The 18,963-nt window shown below is 39.7% G+C and overlaps 1 protein-coding gene and 1 non-coding gene across 3 annotated transcripts in view; one reads left to right on the top strand and one right to left on the bottom strand.

The window, feature by feature from the left end:
• Positions 1–1,488: 1,488 nt before the first annotated feature.
• Positions 1,489–18,963, bottom strand: part of LOC126174817 (putative aminopeptidase W07G4.4) — a 78,306-nt gene continuing 60,831 nt past the window's right edge. Inside the window, exons 9-12 of one of the 2 annotated variants that reach the window (XM_049921194.1) lie at positions 17,942–18,037; positions 17,622–17,748; positions 2,254–2,366; positions 1,489–1,810 (exon numbers count right to left, since the gene is read on the bottom strand). In XM_049921194.1, the coding sequence (XP_049777151.1) occupies positions 1,673–1,810; positions 2,254–2,366; positions 17,622–17,748; positions 17,942–18,037 (474 nt within the window). In that variant the 3' untranslated portion in view covers positions 1,489–1,672. The remainder of the gene's footprint in view (positions 1,811–2,253; positions 2,367–17,621; positions 17,749–17,941; positions 18,038–18,963) is intronic. The other variant, XM_049921195.1, reaches the window with a different exon arrangement.
• Positions 16,982–17,054, top strand: Trnat-agu (transfer RNA threonine (anticodon AGU)). Its single transcript has one exon. It is a non-coding gene; the product is annotated as a tRNA-Thr (tRNA).

Here is an 18,963-nt window from a genome sequence, read left to right as displayed (position 1 = left end):
GAAGAGTACCCGTATAAATACGGACGGAGCGCCTGACGCATAGTAATGGCTACCTGGTAAAGCTTAACTGCTAAGCTTACAACTCAAACCAAACTACTGTAGCTGTATCGTCTTTCATTCGACCTAAATTGTGTCTCATATTACAATAGACCAACTTTGTTTCGATTTGGAGATGCGGCCTAAAACTTTTCTCTCACCTTGAATTTCGAGTCTCAAATTTCAGGTGCGGCTTAGATTCGGGAATTTTTTTTCCCTTTATTTCGAGTCTCATTTTTCAGGTGCGGCTTAGATTCGAGTGCGTCTTAGATTCGAGTAAATACGGTAACTATTTTTTTCCTGTATTCACAAGACTGTTTTTGAATCACAGCCCATGTCATTATGGACCACCACCAGCTTGCACAGTGCCAACAAGGCCACTGTTTTCCAGCTATCTAGTGTCAAACTGATATGGTCACGAGCCCAAACACCCTCGCGTTGGTCATCTGGTGGCATAGACCATTAATCCCAAATTTCGCTGTTTTGTCCTAATGGATACATTGGTCATAAGTCCCATGTTGGCACTGACAACTCTACTGAAACACCTCTGCTCTCAGTCATTAAGTGAAGGCTGTTGGCCACAGCATTGTACATAGTGAGAACTAATGCCTGACATGTGGTATTCTTGGCACACTCTAGACACTATGAATCTCAGAATATTAAACTCCCTAATGATATCCAAAACGGAATGTCCCACGCATCTAGCTCCAACTACCATTCCATGTTCAAAGTCTATTAATTCCCATCATGTGACCACAATAATGTCGGAAAGCTTTTCACAAGAATCACCCGAGCACAAATGACAGCTCTGACAATGCACTGCCCTTTTAATACCTTGTGCATACAATACCATTGCCACCTGTGAATGTGCATATCACTATCCCATGATTTTTGTTACCTCAGAGTAAAGTAGCACAGAGAAAGAATGGGTGGTGAAGCCACACAGCTAGTTCTGTGAGAACTACAAAGCCCACAGTCAGAGGGGCAGGCATGGTGGACAATGAAGCTTCTATCTGTCTGTAGAAACTTGCAACAACAAAAAATGTGATCTGGTAAAGCATGTATTTCTTAGAAGTGCACCAGTGTTCAACAACCTAGTAATTCTTTGGTATGTTCAGAACGGCTCTATATAATGGACAAATGTTCAAAGAAAATTAGCACAATCTGCTGCACATTTTAATGGAGTCCTAGATAAAACACAAAACTTCAGATGGAGAGCTGGAGAAGGGGCACAAGATAATTTGAGCCATATTGTTATTACAATTATGAGAACTTACTACACTGAAATGTAGTAAACATTTCTAATTTTGTTGAATGTGTAATGATAGGTTAGAAAACTTAAAAATGTGTACACAACATAGAAAACTGTATCACATACAGGCTTACAAGCTTAAAGTGAATGTGTCTTTATTTTGATGGGAAACTAGAGCTTGTTGTGTAGAATACGACAGCTGTATTTATTTATTCATTTATTTATATCCTTTTTATTCAGAAATAGCCCAGTAAATTGGCATAACAACAACATAAGTACATTTTGTATATAAAAAACAAGTAAAAGAGTAAGTACAGTTCTTTGATATATTATTAAGCACCCGACCGTTATATACTGAGATCATGAGATATAAAAACAGTATCTTTAGTTAACATGAGGAAGAAGAAAATACGTAGAGAATCCAACTACTGGACATCCTGTCGGTTCATTTGGCAGTGAACCAGAAGAACCTGCAATGTCGACATGGGTGTACTTCATTGGCTTGTCAGACCCAATTCCATTCTGTAAAAGAAGCAACACACACTGAGTGCAATGCAAATTAAAGAAATACTACAGTACTACAGCTGTGTTATTGCTAGCATCACATTTTTATAAAGTAGTACCGTAAAAATAATTTTTAAATTATTTACAAAATGTTTGTCAATTCTGTCAGAATCCATTATTTTGATCATAGTCACCTATTTTAATCATACTTCACCGAATCTGTAGTATTAATGTCTTTAGTATTAGTGTCAACATATCATATTCACAAATAAGTGGTCAAAGTGTTGCACAAGCTTTTACAGCATAGTCACTACAGTTAATTTAGCAGAAATTAAGAACATGTCATTACAAAAGCACAGAAAAAGTTTTTCATGTCTTTCTGCTTGGAACAGCAATAGTCACATCTGACTCAACACAGATGAAAATCAAAATTTTGCAGATTAAACTGATGAAGCACTCACTTTATCAAGCCCTGACACTCTCAGAAGAAAGGCTGCTGGAAACTGATGCCCCCTTGGAGTCCGTGATGAGGGTTCATTGTTGCTCTGGAGCACATCAGCCACTTCAGCTTTATCTATATATATATCAAAAAGAAAAAAAATGGTGTCCATCCTTGGCATCAAGAGGAGCTGGCACTTCTATCAGCTAGCATTTTAAATATGTACGGTTAGTAGTAGTAAGTATGAAACAAGCACACACTAGCAAAAGTTTAGGGTTCTAACAAATATACATTTTTTGTTGGCTGTCCTGTAACATAGATAACTGAATAGGCTGAAACAAAACTCAAAGTTCCATAACTGATTAGTCAAAGCTTTACTTTCATCCTTGAGATATTCTCGCACAGTTCAAATAGATAGATAGTGTCTGCAAAAGCCACATATATATAAACTCAAGTCCTGTTAAGTCAGTCAAGTCCTGTTAAGTCAGTCAAGTCCTGTTAAGTCAGTCAAGTCCTGTTAAGTCAGTCAAGTCCTGTTAAGTCAGTCAAGTCCTGTTAAGTCAGTCAAGTCCTGTTAAGTCAGTCAAGTCCTGTTAAGTCAGTCAAGTCCTGTTAAGTCAGTCAAGTCCTGTTAAGTCAGTCAAGTCCTGTTAAGTCAGTCAAGTCCTGTTAAGTCAGTCAAGTCCTGTTAAGTCAGTCAAGTCCTGTTAAGTCAGTCAAGTCCTGTTAAGTCAGTCAAGTCCTGTTAAGTCAGTCAAGTCCTGTTAAGTCAGTCAAGTCCTGTTAAGTCAGTCAAGTCCTGTTAAGTCAGTCAAGTCCTGTTAAGTCAGTCAAGTCCTGTTAAGTCAGTCAAGTCCTGTTAAGTCAGTCAAGTCCTGTTAAGTCAGTCAAGTCCTGTTAAGTCAGTCAAGTTGAAATTATCATGCCTGTTAAATTTAGTGAATATTCTGTTAAAGGCTTCATTTCACTTACATATTTGTGGTAAAATGTATGCCTAATATTATCATTTGCTTATTCCTCTGTTTTAATTTATATGGAGAAGAGAATGGTGAAAAAATGGAAATAAAAAGACATGATCACTTCTTTATACACACATCGAAAAAAGTTTTGCACCACCCCGGTTCCAAGAACTCCTTAAGATAGACATTGATTGTGGATATTGTATCACAGACACAGTCCCTTTGACTGTTCAGATATGTCACTAAACCCACCCAAAGATGTAAATAACCATGCATGAGCAGCACCTATTAGACGGAGGGGGACAGCCGATCAATTCCAGTCATTCCACCAGGAAAGAGGTACACGGCTTATGTTGTCTGTAGTTCAACCATACCTAGATGGTCAATACCGCAGTTCGATTGCGTTCGCATTGTTACTTTGTGCCAGGATGGGCTCTTGACAAGGGAAGTGTCCAAGTGTCTCAGAATGAGCCAAAGCAATGTTGTTCGGACATGGAAGAGATAGAGAGATAGAGATAGAGAGAGAGAGAGAGAGAGAGAGAGAGAGAGAGAGAGAGAGAGAGAGAGAGAGAGAGAGAGAGAGAGATATAGAGAGAGAGAGAGATAGATAGGAACTGTCAATGACATGCCTCGTTCAGGCCGCCCAAGGTCTACTACTGCAGTGGATGACAACTACCTATGGATTATGGCTTGGAAGAACCCTGACAGCAACACCACCATGTTGAATAATGCTTTTTGTACAGCCACAGGATGACATGTTATGACTCAAACTGTGCGCAACAGGCTGCATGATGCGCAACTTCACTCCCGACGTCCATGGCGAGGTCCATCTTTGCAACCACGACACCATGCAGCGCGGTACAGATGGGCCCAACAACATGCCGAATTGACCGCTCAGGACTGTCATCACATTCTCTTCACCGATGAGTGTCACATATGCCTTCAATCAGACAATCATAGGAGACGAGTTTGGAGGCAACCCAGTCAGGCTGAACGCCTTAGACACACCCTCCAGCGAGTGCAGCAAGGTGGAGGTTCCCTGATGTTTTGGGGTGGCATTATGTTGGACCGAAGTACACTGCTGGTGGTCATGGAAGGTGCTGTAAAGGCTGTACGATACGTGAATGCCATCTTCCACCTTTAGTGCAACCATATCAGCAGCACAACGGCAAGGCACCCGTCTTCATGGACAACAATTCGCACCCCCATTATGGACATCTTGTGAATGACTTCCTTCAGGATAACGACATCGCTCAACCAGAGTGGTCAGCATGTTCTCCAGACATGAACCCTATTGAACACATCTGGGATATATTGAAACGGGCTGTTTATGGATGACATGACACACCAACCACTGTGAGAAATCTATTCCGAATCGCCGTTGAGGAGTGGGACAATCTGGACCAACAGTGCCTTGATGAACTTGTGGATAGTATGCCATGACGAATACAGGCATGCAACAATCCTAGAGGACATGCTACTGGGTATTAGAGATACTGGTGTGTACAGCAATTTGGACCACCACCTCTGAATATCTCGCAGTACGGTGGTACAACATGCAATGTGTGGTTTTCATGAGCAATAAAAAGGGCAGAAATGAAGTTTATGTTGTTCTCTATTCCAATTTTCTGTACATGTTAACTCTCGGAACCGAGGTGATGCAGAACTTTTTTTGATGTGTGTACTTTAAAGTAGGGCTTCACTGGAAAGGTGCTTTGCGAGCAGGCAGTGAGTGCAGGCCAGTGAACAGTGAGTAATGTATCCCTCCACTGTCACAGGGAATAGGGGCAGAAATCAATCCTAAGGGAAATGTTTGGAGAAATGCTAAGACTGTAACATTCAGCTGTGTGCCTGTGATATCTACATTTAGTAGAGCCCTAGAGAATATGCAACAAACTCTTTACACAGATTTTGCAAGTTCACTCTGAATGTAGTCTGCATAACCTGTGTGTGATGCACGACTGTCATGTTTGATGAACATGAAATTGTTCTGCCTGAAGTAAATATCAAATGTTAAGCCATAACTACCAAGTACTGTATTCTTTTATTAAATAAACATGCATTACAGGCCACAAATACATTGCTAAAAGTAGTGCAATTTTGTAGCTCATCTGAATGGAGCAGTCACTTTATTTTTCTTCCCCTTCTTCCTCCTCTTAGAGAGCTTCCTTTAAATACTTGTTTACATTTTCCATTTCCATATTTTTTGACACAGTAAGATGTGTAGTGTCTTAGTTAACTGAGCTTCCTGGAAGAATTCAGCATCTTAGAATATGCTAAACATTACGTGAACACATCTTTTGGTGTAAAAGATAATGTATCTCATACAGTGGATTGAAGAACGAAGACATTGTTGATGTTACATGATGCCAACTTGCCCTGTTGATATTAGATGGCACTGCTGTCAAAACTGAACCACCTCTATGTTGCAGTTGTAGCTAGTCCTTTATTGTCAAGACAACATGATGCATGTTCATTTCCTTCACTCCCCACCATGCCGCAACTGCTCTGCTTGTGATCAAGAGGGTGAGCTGGTGCAACTACTCACACTAAAAAACAGTGATTCATTAAGCCCTGTTTTACAAGATCACTTAATGACTATTTTACAGTAAACAGAAAGATCAAATAAGAAACAGAAAATTAGTTTTCAGAGACAAAGGTATATTTGCCAATCCAAAATTTAGAATCACATAGTGATGTTGCTGGGAGGGTTAAGGACAACTGGACATTCAAAAATTAATTATTCCACAAAACTAGAAGAGAAGGAGTGACATGCATTTTCCTTCTTTCTCTCCACAACATTCACCATGGTAACCTCACTTTGTACTCTTCCTCTATGTCGCAATGCACACAGACTATACAGATACTTTTACTAGACTATCGAAATCTGCCTTCTTAGTGTTAATTTGCTTTGTCACACAGCAGGATTTTTCCCGCTGCTCAAATGTATGTGTTCCAAATCCCTGATACTTCACCTGTGCTTGTGAGTAGTTCATACATATTCCCTACAGAGTGAACTTTGATTTTCCTCTGAAGTTGAAATTTTTCTTCCTACAAGTTACAACGTTTCCCTTTACAACCACTCTGATTCACGGTAGCAATTCTGACTTATCCTATTTGATGCTCACTTTGTTTGTTGCTAATTAGTTTCATCATCATTTGCATTTCTGTGTTTCCTTCTGTCATTAAATCTTTGAATTGTCACATTTACTTGATGATGATGATAGTTGGTTTGTGAGGCACTCAACTGCGTGTTTATCAGTGCCTGTACAAATTCCCAATCTTTTCACTGTCCAGTCTTGCCACTTTCTCAAACGATGATGAATTGATAAGAACAACACAAACGCCCAGTCCTCAGGCAGAGAAAATCCCCGACGCAGATGGGAACTTAACCCGGGATCCCATGATCCAGAAGCAGCAATGTTAGCCACTAGACCACAAGCTGTAGACTCACAGTTTCGCTGTTTTACCTGTGCCTTCTTACAGCTTACATTTCAGTACATACACTCCCTGATTTTATAAAAGTGTATGCCGTGTTTTGGATACATATAACTTTTAGAAATCAGAAAATTTAAAATTCAAGACAACATTTATCAGAATCCTACTCTATATTATAACCTAACAGGAGCCATACTTATTTTGATTGATTTCCTATTTATTTATTTCACTAGATTATAATTTTAATCTGCACTTGCAGCTTGCTACTTTTTTCTGTCTTACAAAGGGAAGCCACAACATTCGGATCATGGATTTGCTTCAAATTGCAAGAGCAGTTTTACACATCAGTGATGTACCAGTGTGTTGTGGCCCTGAGCTTGGGATAGTGGTGGCCGTTGTTAGCACTGAAGCTCCATAATCGGTGGATTGATGGATGGAATCCTGCTCATGAAGAAGTTTCATATCAGCGCACACTCCGCTGTAGAGTGAAAATTTCATTCTAGATACATATTGTCATAATACACAAGTATAAATACAGAAACCAACAAATCTGGTATGAAATCAATGTGGTGGTTGCTCAATTTGCTTCTATCAGCCAGTCACAGCACAGGACTTGTGATATCATGGAAACATTACTATTTTGTCTCTCAAACCCACATATGCACCAGTTAAACACATACAACACATTAAACATCAAGTTTAGAGCTGAAAAAATAAAAATAAAAAATTAAGCTTGCAACCAAATTAACACACACTGCATTAAAGATTTCTCTGAAATGTGTGCAGCTTGTTTTGAATAGTGTCAAATGTGACTTGGACAGATAAATATCCTACCTGCATATCTTATCTTTCCATTAGTTTCTGTTTTTATTTAGCAGCTGGGTATGAAATGGAAAGGAGACACAGTATGTAAAGTTTTGGATACAGTATGATGTGGGCCTCCTCACTGAAATCTTGACTGTGGTGTCTGCTCTAGGGTAGTTATGATGAGTAAATGTTGCAGCCTTCCCCAATATGGAAACCACGAAGTGTGCCAGCCTTGAGGGGTACCATTATTTGCCCACACTGTGGTTGGAACAACTTACCAGTGCCACATTCTGTTCCTGTGTACCTGTGGCTTCACCCTCTCAGGTGTGATTTGTTGTGCCAAATTGTGAAAAAATGCGACAGTAGTGGGAAAGGATTGTTACCATCCATATTTAAGCCCTCCATTTAGTATGCTAAATAACAATTTCTTCTTATCACTTATTAATGCACATTTTGCTTACCTTACTTTGTTTGTTTACTGATGAAATCAGTTCATCTCCCCTTCTGTACTTTAAATGGTCTATGATCAAGTCATCAAAAAATCTTACAGAATTGACAAAACTGGAAATGAAAAACTGTCTAAAACACCACCTAAACAAAATTAAGCATCGATTAATGTTACATCAAAGCTTAATAGAAATATACTGAGGCAAAGGTTTGATAGCAAAGTTTCAGCCACTCCATTTTTTCCTCTTGATGTAAGCAGCAGACTGTGAAAATAGTGTTCAAGTTGGAAGGATACCCTTAGGCTCTGCCAGTTAAGCCCTCAGGAGGCCCATGACAGCTGCACTTTGCACAAGCCACATACCCCCAACCTCCTACTGGCATTCTAGGGCGCAGTTTTAAGACTGGCTACTGCCTGTCCAAGAAGCATCAGCCAGTGTCAACAGTTCCAAAAATACTGACTGCCTTCCAAAAACACTGACTGCCATTATTTGTTTGAGAAATACAGGTATACCTCGTTATGCACAGAATCATTATCTGCATTTTCATACACACACTGTTTTAGTTTTAAGTCCAGGTCTGCTATTTACTAATAGTACACAGAAGCAGTAATGCATTCACACATCATCTACTGTGTTTGTCGAAATGTGGATCGTCAGTTCAGCTCAGTAGAGCTGAGAAGTTGCACTTGACAGGGTGTGTGTTTAAAGAATATAGGGTAAAAGGAAAGAAAGCGTGCCTATCGAGGAAAAGATAAGTGTACAAAGATCATATTCATTAGAAATAAAGTTAGAAATTTTGGGCTGCTACAGGAAAGGTGAGCATATTGTTGACATTCAGCGTGCTTTGGGACTTTGTGAATCTACTGTGGGAACTATTCGTGACAATGGGGAATCAGTTTGCTGTTAACTCTTCAAATGACTTAAGTGTGCCTAGAGTGACCAAACCTCACTTGGGGACAATGGAAATAATGGAGAAAATGTTAAACCACTGTACTGAGCACCATGACCAACAGTATATGCCTCTCCCTGGAGCTGCTATTCAAGCTAAAACCAAGCGCTTGTATGCAGATGTAACAAACTTTCTCACTCACATAAAGTTGATTTGAACACTTCAAATATCATTTTGGATTTGACAACATTAAAATAATAGTAGAGGCAGCTATGGTAGATTAAGTTAGAGCCGAAGACTTTAAAAGGAGGTTTAAAGAAACTGCAACAGAAAAATGCTGTACTGTGATGCAGGTTCTCAACCCTGATGAAATGGGTTTATATGCAAAAGAATGCCTAGCCACACATTCATTTCTACTGATAAAAAAACAGCACTTGGATTCAAGGCTGCCAAGGACCAATGCACCCTTCATTTTGGAGGAAATGTTGCAAAGGATTGGAAATTAAAACCTCTTCTGATCTATTGCTGTCAAAATCCTAGGGCAATAAAGGGCTGTGAAAATAGCAGGCTGGAAATTCATTGAATATGGAGTAAAAATGTTGAATGACTTCTGTTATAGTCAGTGACTATTTTTTTTAATGAACTGAATAGAGAATGATAGGTCTACTGTGAGAAAGGAAAATTCCCTTTCAAAATTCTTCTCCTCTTTGATAATGTCTCCAGCCAGCTACATTTCATTACTGATTCAAATCAAAACACTGCCACCTGTTTCTGCCCTCAAACACTATATCTATCCTGCAACCCATGGACCAGGGAGTTATTTCTACATTCAAGGCATACTATCTAAATGAAACTTTTTCAAATTTTACAGAAGAAAGGGATTTGAGTGACGTACTTACCACCAAGTTTTTCTGGCAACATGTTAATATTAAGATGGCAACTGATGCTATTATAGATGTATGGACTGATACAACTCCAAACTGTGTGAATGGGTTATGGAAGAAACTGTAGCCCAATGCTGTGTCAGTGCTGCAAGATGAAGTGATATCACCATTGCAGCGGGTGAAATTGCGGACGGGGCACAGCAGATTGGATTTGCTTATGTCTATGAAGAGAATGGCTGTGACCTCTGACACTTTGATTCTGTAGATATGAACAATGAAGAATTGTGTGTACAGAAATCCATTACGAAAACTGATTTGACTATAGAACCATCAGACTCTTCTTATGTAGATGATACAGAGGCTATTTAGCTTGTAGATGGACTTAATAACAATGATTTTAGTATATTACTACATGTTTCAGTATAAAAATTTTAAGTGTATTAATTTTGCATTATAATGTGTTTCAGAAAGATGTAATGGTTATCTCTGGTAAAAGTACTAAAAACACTGCTATAATCTCAGCCCACATTTTCCATTTAAAAAGACTCAGTAGTGTGGTGATTGTGCAGAATGTAACTATCATGTAAAACATGATTCACCTCTTGATAATTCAAATTATGTAATACATTATTAAGAAATTTATTTTAATATATATTTTGGGACGACTTCACCTCTGAGCCTTTAAATATGAGGTGTGCCTGCCCTCAGGGACATGGTAGCAAGGGATAGAAAGAAATCTAGGTACACTCACTGTTTGTTCCCGGGAAGGAAACTGCGAAAGAAACAGACTACCGCATAGTAGGTTTAAAACAAAGCAGGGCACTACAGATATAGATATGATGAATGAAACAAATTTGGCTGTCAGCAGGGAATGCATAAAACCTTCAAGAGATTTATATAATGATCTTTCTCGAAAACCCAAAGAAATTATGGTCATTTCAAGGGCCATTAGTGGCTTTAAAATTCGTGTCCAGACACTCACTGATGAGACAGAACTGACAAGAGGCAGCAAAGTACAAGAAATGCTGGACACCTTTTCCAAATATTCCTTTGCAAACGAACGTCCAGGGGTATAGTCCCAATTTAATTTATGCTCCACTCTAAAGGTGAGAGAAGTAGATATTGGTGCTAGTGGCATTGAAGTGGCTGAAATCACTAAAACTGGACACAGTTCCAGGGCCCAATGGAATGTCTATCAGATTATACACTGAATTTTCAGCTGAGTAGCTCCTCTTTTAATGATAGTGTACTGAAGATCCTCACACAAAGAGCTGTTCCCACTAATTGGAAGAAAGCATTTATCTACAAAAGGGTTAGCAGGAAGTTATTCACAAAACTACCATCAAAAATTCTTGACATCCATTTGTTGCAGAATCTTAGAATATATTCTGCGCTGGTTCGAGTAGCACTGAATGTGAAACCCAGCTTGAACTTTTCTCACATGGCATCCTGCAAAGCCATGGATCAAGCAAACAGGTAGATACAGTATTTCGTAATTTCCAAAAAGCATTCGACTCGGTATCAGACTACACTTATTTTCGGATGTATGATAATGTGGGGTATCAAGTGAAATTTACGACTAGACTGAGGATTTCTTAGTAGGGAGGGTGCAGCGTATTATCTTGGAGGAAGATTTAATCAAGAGATGTATACGAAACTTCAGGTGTGCCCCAGGGAAGTGTATTGGGGGACTTGCTATTCATGTCTTACATCAGGGCTTCACAACATACATGCTCGCGGAGCAAGCTGTGAGCAGCAAGGCGCGAGCACGGAGCAGCGCGAGCACGCTACGCCCACTACCGGACCAGAGCGGAGAGTAGGGAAAGTCACGTGGGGCACACAACAGCTGCCACCAGTCAATGTAAATCCGCGGCCACCTGCAGGGATATCACTCACGAATTATTACTGCGACAAATGAAACAAAGGAGAATGTACACATGCCACATAATTTTATTAGCTTAGTGTATGCCTCTACATTCGCATTAATTTGTGAACTGTTACACAATAAAAGGTGTCACTGAAGTGTGGGATTCACGGTTATCTTGTACTTTTTGCCCTTTACAATTGCGTCTATGTTCGGAGTAATTGTTCTTGTGCATTTTAGGTGCAGCATGCAGTTTAAATTTCGATCAGACAATGCGTTTCTCAGGCGCGTCTTGTTACATTTCATTGCAGAGAACAGTTGTTCACAAACATACGTGGAACAGAACATTGATATTATTGTAGCCGCCAGTTTGTGCAAACGAGGAAATCTATCCTGAGGGAAGTGTCTGTAGAATTCCAAAATGTTTTTCTTGTTCCGAAATTTGTGTCTCTATTCTCTGTCACACTGCAGGTAAATAATTTCTTGCTGCAGCTCAGGGCAAATCTCGTAAATATTCGCTGAATATGGAGAGAACAGATCAAAATCACTGTCTAGTGCTGTCAGATCTTGAAAGCGCTGATCAACTAAACTATGTGAATAACGTTCACAGCCTTTGTGAACATCTTGCATGGATGATAATTTAGGAAAATGAGCTAGGTTTCCTGTTTCCAGCTGACTCACCCAAAGTGTCAATTTCATTTTAAAAGCTCGTATTCGATCTATGAAATGAGTAATTAGCAGATCTTTACCTTGTGGTAAAATGTTCAAAGCATTCAGATGGCTAGTTAAATCTGCTAAGAACGCGAGATCACATTCAAACGTGCGCACGCATTTCCCCTCCCACCCTACTCCACGCACCTGCTCGCGAGCACGTGTCTGAGCAGACGTGAGTACTCGTGCTCAAAACTGGCCAGTTGTTAAGCCCTGTCTTATATTAATGGCCATGCACACAATATTAATAATAAACTGAGATTTATTGTAGATGATACAATTACCTATAATGAAATACTGACTGAAAAAATTTGCACAAATGTTCAATCAAATCCTCCACACACACACACACACACACACACACACACACACACACACACACACACAGAGAGAGAGAGAGAGAGAGAGAGAGAGAGAGAGAGAGAGAGAGAGAGAGAGAGACACGCGACTGCAGTCTCAGGCAACTTTAGCCACACTTCGACTCAGCATCTCCGCAATATGGTGAGTGGTAACTTTCCTTTTCACAAAACTGTTACATTCCATCCTGGATTTTCCATTGTTGGAGTCACAATCATAGGTACTTCAAGATGCAGATGTTCAATGAGAGATTGCTTACAAATCACTTGTGTGACCCATCCTAAATATTGCTCAAGTGTGTGGGACATGTACCAAACAGGGCTAACAAGGGTACTGGAAGCATACAAAGAAGGGCAGCATGAATAGTCACAGGTTTGTTGGAGCCTGGAAGAGTATTACTGACATGCTAAAAAAACTGAACTGGCTAATGGTTGAAGATGGATGAGAACAATCCCATGAAAGCCTAAATACGAGGTTTCAAGAACCAATTTTAAGCAGTTGCAAGTATTTCTACTCCAAATTTGGGTGCTATGCAGAGAAAGCAGCTACTCAGGTAACAAAATAAAAGCACAAGCAATGTGAAGCTCACATGTATCATGACTCTCACCCACCATGAAGTTCCAAGTGATTAAAAAATAAAATAAAATAAAATAAAAGAGCAGTTGACTCCTTTATGAAAGTATGTTAAAAGAACAGACCCACAACATTACAGATGAACACCTTAACATCCATTCGCTGCAAAATTGCTGAGCACATTATAAGTTTGAATATAATAAATTTCCTTGAGAGGGATAAGTTTCTATCTGCAAACCGACATTGAGTTGGAAATTGTCACTCATGGGTAACTCAACCTGCCCTTTCCTGTTAACCACGAATGATGGACAACACGCAGATTCCATACTCCTAGATTTCCACAAACTATTTGCACAGTGCCACACTGCAAGCTTAATGAAAATACAAGCATAGGGAATAGGTTCCCAGACCTATGAATGGCTCAAAGACTTTTTAAGAAATAGAACGTTGTCCTTGATGGTGAGTTCACAAGGAACAAATACAGTGTCAGAAGTGCCGGAAGGGAGTGTGATAGCACTGCTCTTGTTCTCTATAAAAATAAAATATTTCAGAGACAGTTACTATCTGTAACTGTTTGATGTTGATGCTGTAGGGCATGAGGAAGTGTTGTCACTAGGTGAATGTAGAAGGATAAGGATGATGCGGGCATTAAAACATAGCGAAACAATTAGGAGGCATGCTGCTGGATTAGTTACCAGTAGGTTCAATCAAAATGTGAGTATTATGTAAATGCTCTATGAACTCAAGTGGCAACCTCTGGAGGGAAGATGACATTCATTTCTCAGAACACTATTTAGAATGATCCTACTACCATCAACATACATCTCGTGGAAGAACAACGAAGACAAGATAAGAGAAAACAGATCTTTTAAGGAAAAATATAGACAGTCATTTTTCCCTCGCTTCATTTGTGAGAGGAACAAGAAAGGGAATGATAAGCAATGACATGAGGTGTCAGGCGCCATATGGAGGCCTGTGAAATACTTACAGGGTGTTTAGAACTGATGGTCAATATTCTGGGATATGACACAAATATCATTCAAAAGTAAAAAGTCAAGTAAATATGGGATTTAAAAAGCATACCTTAAGTGCTATAAGCAGTGGCAGTGAAAGGAGAGTACGGGTGGAGGACAGTACAATGCTCTTTGTGGAAGCATACAGGGACAAGGTGGAGAGAGGGTGGTGCAGCTAGGTGCAATTGGGAGGCTAGATGCCAGGGTGTGTGTGTGTGGGGCGGGGGGGGGGGGGGGCGGGGGCAGAATAGGAGAGATAAAGACTATGGGTGCACTAGTGAAGTGGAAGACTGTGGAGTGGGAACAGGAAAGGGAATAGGTGGGTGAACGACTATGATTAATGAAGACAGGCCAGGAATATTACGGGAACGTAGGATATATTGCAGGGAGAGTTCTCATCAGCACAATTCAGAAAAGATGGTGTCAGTAAAAGGATCCAGATGGCACAGGCTGTGAAACAGTCATTAAAATGTAGAATGTTGTGTTGGGCAGGTTGCTAAGCAGCTAGGTCGTCCAGTTGTTTCTTGGCCACAGTCTGTAGATAGCCATTCATGCGGACAGACAGCTTATTGGTGGTCTTGCTCACTTGCTACATGTGAAACCAGTCATGTGATCTATAAGCTAAGCTGCAACCACTGTGCTCCGTTCTACGTGGGCATGAAAACCAACAAACTGTCTTTCCACCTACAAACTATGGCCAAGAAACACCTGGAACAACGAGTTGCTGAGCAAGATGCCCAATACAACATTCTTCGTCTTAATGACTGCTTCACAGCCTGTGCCATCTAGGTCCCTCCTACCAACACCAGTTTTTCTGAATTGCACAGGTGGGACTCTCCCTGCAATTCATCTTGTGTTCCCATAACCCTCCTTGCCTCAACCTTCGTTACTCATTGTTCTTCGCCCACCCATTCCCTTCCCTGTACCCCCTCCACAGCCCTCTATTCCACAAGTGCACCAACAGTCTTTTTACTGCCCTCCTTTTGCACCTCCCGCAGTCTAACCTCTCGATTGCACCTGGCTGTCCTCCGCTCTCTCCACCTGGTCCCTGTATGCTCCCACAAAAAGCACTTTACCATCTTCCACAGGTACTTTGTTCTCCCTCCATCTCCCTGCCCCAGCTACCCCCACCACCCAAATTGCTTCTCCCATCATGTGCAGCTGCTCACAGTCTGGTCCCGGCAATCAAAAGTGGTCATTTGTGTGTGAGCTGCATTTGCATAAATGTGTGTGTGTGTGTTGTCAATTTCAGAAGAAAGCCTTTTGACAGAAAGCTTATTTGTTCAGTAGTCTTTTTGTTGTGCCTGTCTACAACTCAGCACCTCCACTATATGTTGAGTAGCAATCTATCATTCTCATAATATTGTCATTATTCCATCCTTTGCAATGCGATTTTTTAATAAACATCACTGTATAGAATGTTTAAAAGTATTATTTCGACAAAATAAATAATTAACGAATTTAGAATATTAGAAACTTTTGTCAGTTATTAAGTAATCAAGAGCCACTTATGAATTCAATTTAAATAATATCAGTACAGGATTTGCTACCAGAATGGATACCCAATTCATGTGACCAAGTGCCATTTTTAACTGAAATGTCAGGTTATCAAAACAAGACCCTAGAAAAAGACTCAGTGGCTGTAGTACTTCTAGAGCAGCTTATGCCAAATGCCACAAAAAAAAATTCCAATTTCTTCCCTAGAGTCTGATGTACAGCATTTTCTAAAATCCTGCTCCTTCTTAAAGCAGAATCTTAAAGCAGAGTTCTTTGGTGTACAGTGCCCGTGATTGTAGTTACTAATGACCCATAAACACACTTTGGTAGTGACTTACTGCAAAAAAGCCTTGGATGCTGTTATATGTCCATATAAAAACTCTTACCACATGCTATTTTTATTCTGTTTCCTTATAGATTTTTCTATTAATTCCTTGGTTTCATTAATGATATTTTCCCTCACACACTGCAGAAATATATTTACATCCTTTTTAAATACCTTATGCTCTTGAACAAAGAAATGATGGTGGGGAAAACTGCCTTGCATCACTGTACCTGTACACACACTGATATTTTAAAAGTTTGCCGTTTTCAATTTTTCGCTTTCTTGCTTCCTGAAGAAAAGCTAAAAGAACTTCAATGTTTCTACCACAATGTGGAGTTTCTTGATAGCTGCCTCACAGAACTATATTTTAGTGAATTCTGTACTCTGGAGAATGTTGGCTTTTGCGAGCAGCATTCCACTAAAGTACACAAAGATTTTTCACTTCATCGATCTGCCCACACAAGAAAAGCCACTACATGCTTACAACTAACAGCTGAAGCTGTACAATCATGGTACTGGCAACTTACTATTTTGCCTATGTTTTCATTCACAACCAAAGTAGTACAATACAAACTGCACCCACTTCATGTTCAGGGCATATCTTGCATTTGACAGTACGAAAACCATTGTCATGATGCAATTGAACATAGCCAACAGCATCGTCTCCAGAGAATTCTCTTGAGGCCTTTTATAAGCAAAATAAAAAGTAAGATACAAAGGACTTATAAACATGGGCTGTGAGTGGGCATTGATTTAAATCAATGGGGTAAGTTGAAAATTTGTGCTGGACCAGAATTCGAACCCAGGTCTCCTGTTTACTAAGCAGACACACTGACCACTAAGCCATCCAGACACAATGCATGGGCTACCATAGCACATCTACCACCAGACTAAAATTCTCAAGTTATCCACAAACTACTACACTGTAGTGATTAGTAGTTGAGAAATCAGGTCTGACAGGAGGCGTGCAGTTGCGATGAGCATTATGTCCAGGTGGCTTAGTGGTCAGAGCATCTGCCTAGTAAGCAGGAGACCCTGGTTCGAATCCTGGTCCAGCACAAATTTTCAGTTTTCTACATTGATTTCAACCAATGCCCACTCACAGCCAATTCTGTAATTCCTTTGTCTCATAATTCATAGTGGATGCTGGATCAAAATGGTGTCTATTCCTTCATACAGATCCAAAAAACAGACACCTCATGTACAAAAAAGAAACAAATATTGTTGGAGAATACATGTATTCTAAAGACATATCCATGGCATTTCATCATATTCCACAGATTTCAGTTTGTTACAGCTTGTTACCAATTGCATAAAAATGAAAGTATTTTCTTATTTGTGTGCTTCACTGCATAATTTGTGGACATTATATGCCACAGTACAAATGGGCAACCCACAGAATGAAAACCGAAGAGTCTGATTTCAAATTCTTCGATACATACAATAAGTAGAGAGAGGTGTTAAACCAGGAAGCTAACAACCAACAAAACAGAGTGAACAAAGAAAAGAAGCAGTGAGACAGACCACTGGAACTGTAAGCACAGAAACGACCCTAGTAAGTAGCAACAAAAACAACTGCTCTTTACTTGTCACTTTAGAAACAATGCATGATGAGTCAGTGCCATACCTTTAATGAATTCAAAGTCCTCCCGGCGAACAGTGCTAATTTCAATCATATCACCAACAGATTCCGATACAGCTTGCAGTTTCTGTGCTGACTGTTCTTCCCTGGCAGGTCCATTATCCACCAGAACCTAGAAATAATGTGAGAGAAACTCATAGCTGCCACCTAGCGCATAGTGAGAGGAAGACAAGAACAGACAAAAAAAAATGAGGATGGAGAGGAAGAGGGGGACAGGAATAAGAGCCACAAGAAATCTGCATATCTTACCAGCACTAAGATTTAATTTGTCAGTAAATACAATACATTTAAATGATAACACATACCGTGTAATTTTCTCCATATGTCAGAACAGCATGTCCAGTAAGAGTTGCTATTGTGAAAAGATGTGGATTCACTTCATCCATAGCTATTTCTCTCATCTGTAAAAGTAATGCAGGAATATGTGACATTTTATCCTTTCAACATGCAGCAATATCATACTACAAAAAAAATTACACATGTAACAATACTGTTCAACTTAAAAGTGAACTAGATGTGGAAAAACAGAATTGAAGATTCCAATTTCTTCTGTTCTTGATATTCCATTCTCAGCTACAAACTTAATTTCACAGTTGCACAGTTGTGACCAATAACCAAGTCCCACAGCTTTACTTTCTGTACTTTTCTGTTACCTTAAGTTCAGCTTTGATATGAGAGGTAACTTTTCTATCTAATATATGATTAACTAATATAACATTACTGTTGTTGTCGTCTTCAGTCCAGAGTGATTTGATGCAGCTCTCCATGCTACTCTATTCTGTGCAAGCTGCTTCACCTCCCAGCACCTACTGCAAACTACATCCTTCTGAATCTGCATAGTGTATTGATCTCTTGGTCTCCTCCTATGATTTTCATCCTCCATGCTTCTATCCATCACCAAATTGGTAATCCCTTAATGCCGCAGAACATGTCCTACTAACTGATCCCTTCTTCTAGTCAAGTTGTGCCACAAATTCCTCTTCTCCCCGATTCTATTCAGTACCTCCTCATTAGTTACATGATCTACCCATCTAATCTTCAGCATTCTTCTGTAGCACCACATTTCTAAAGCTTCTAATCTCTTCTTGTCTAAACTATTTATCATCTATGTTTCACTTCCAAACAAATACTTTTAGAAAAGACTTCGTGACACTTAAATCTATACTCAATGTTAACAAATTTCTCTTCTTCAGAAAAACTTTTCTTGCCATTGCTAGACTACATTTTATATCCTCCCTACTTCGACCATCATCAGTTATTTTGCTCCCCAAATAGCAAAACTCATCTACTACTTTAAGTGTCTCATTTCCTAACCTACTTCTCTTAG

The sequence above is a fragment of the Schistocerca cancellata genome, chromosome 3, assembly GCF_023864275.1.
Source record: "Schistocerca cancellata isolate TAMUIC-IGC-003103 chromosome 3, iqSchCanc2.1, whole genome shotgun sequence".
Lineage (NCBI taxonomy): Eukaryota > Metazoa > Arthropoda > Insecta > Orthoptera > Acrididae > Schistocerca > Schistocerca cancellata.
This window is presented reverse-complemented; position numbering and strand designations above follow the sequence as displayed.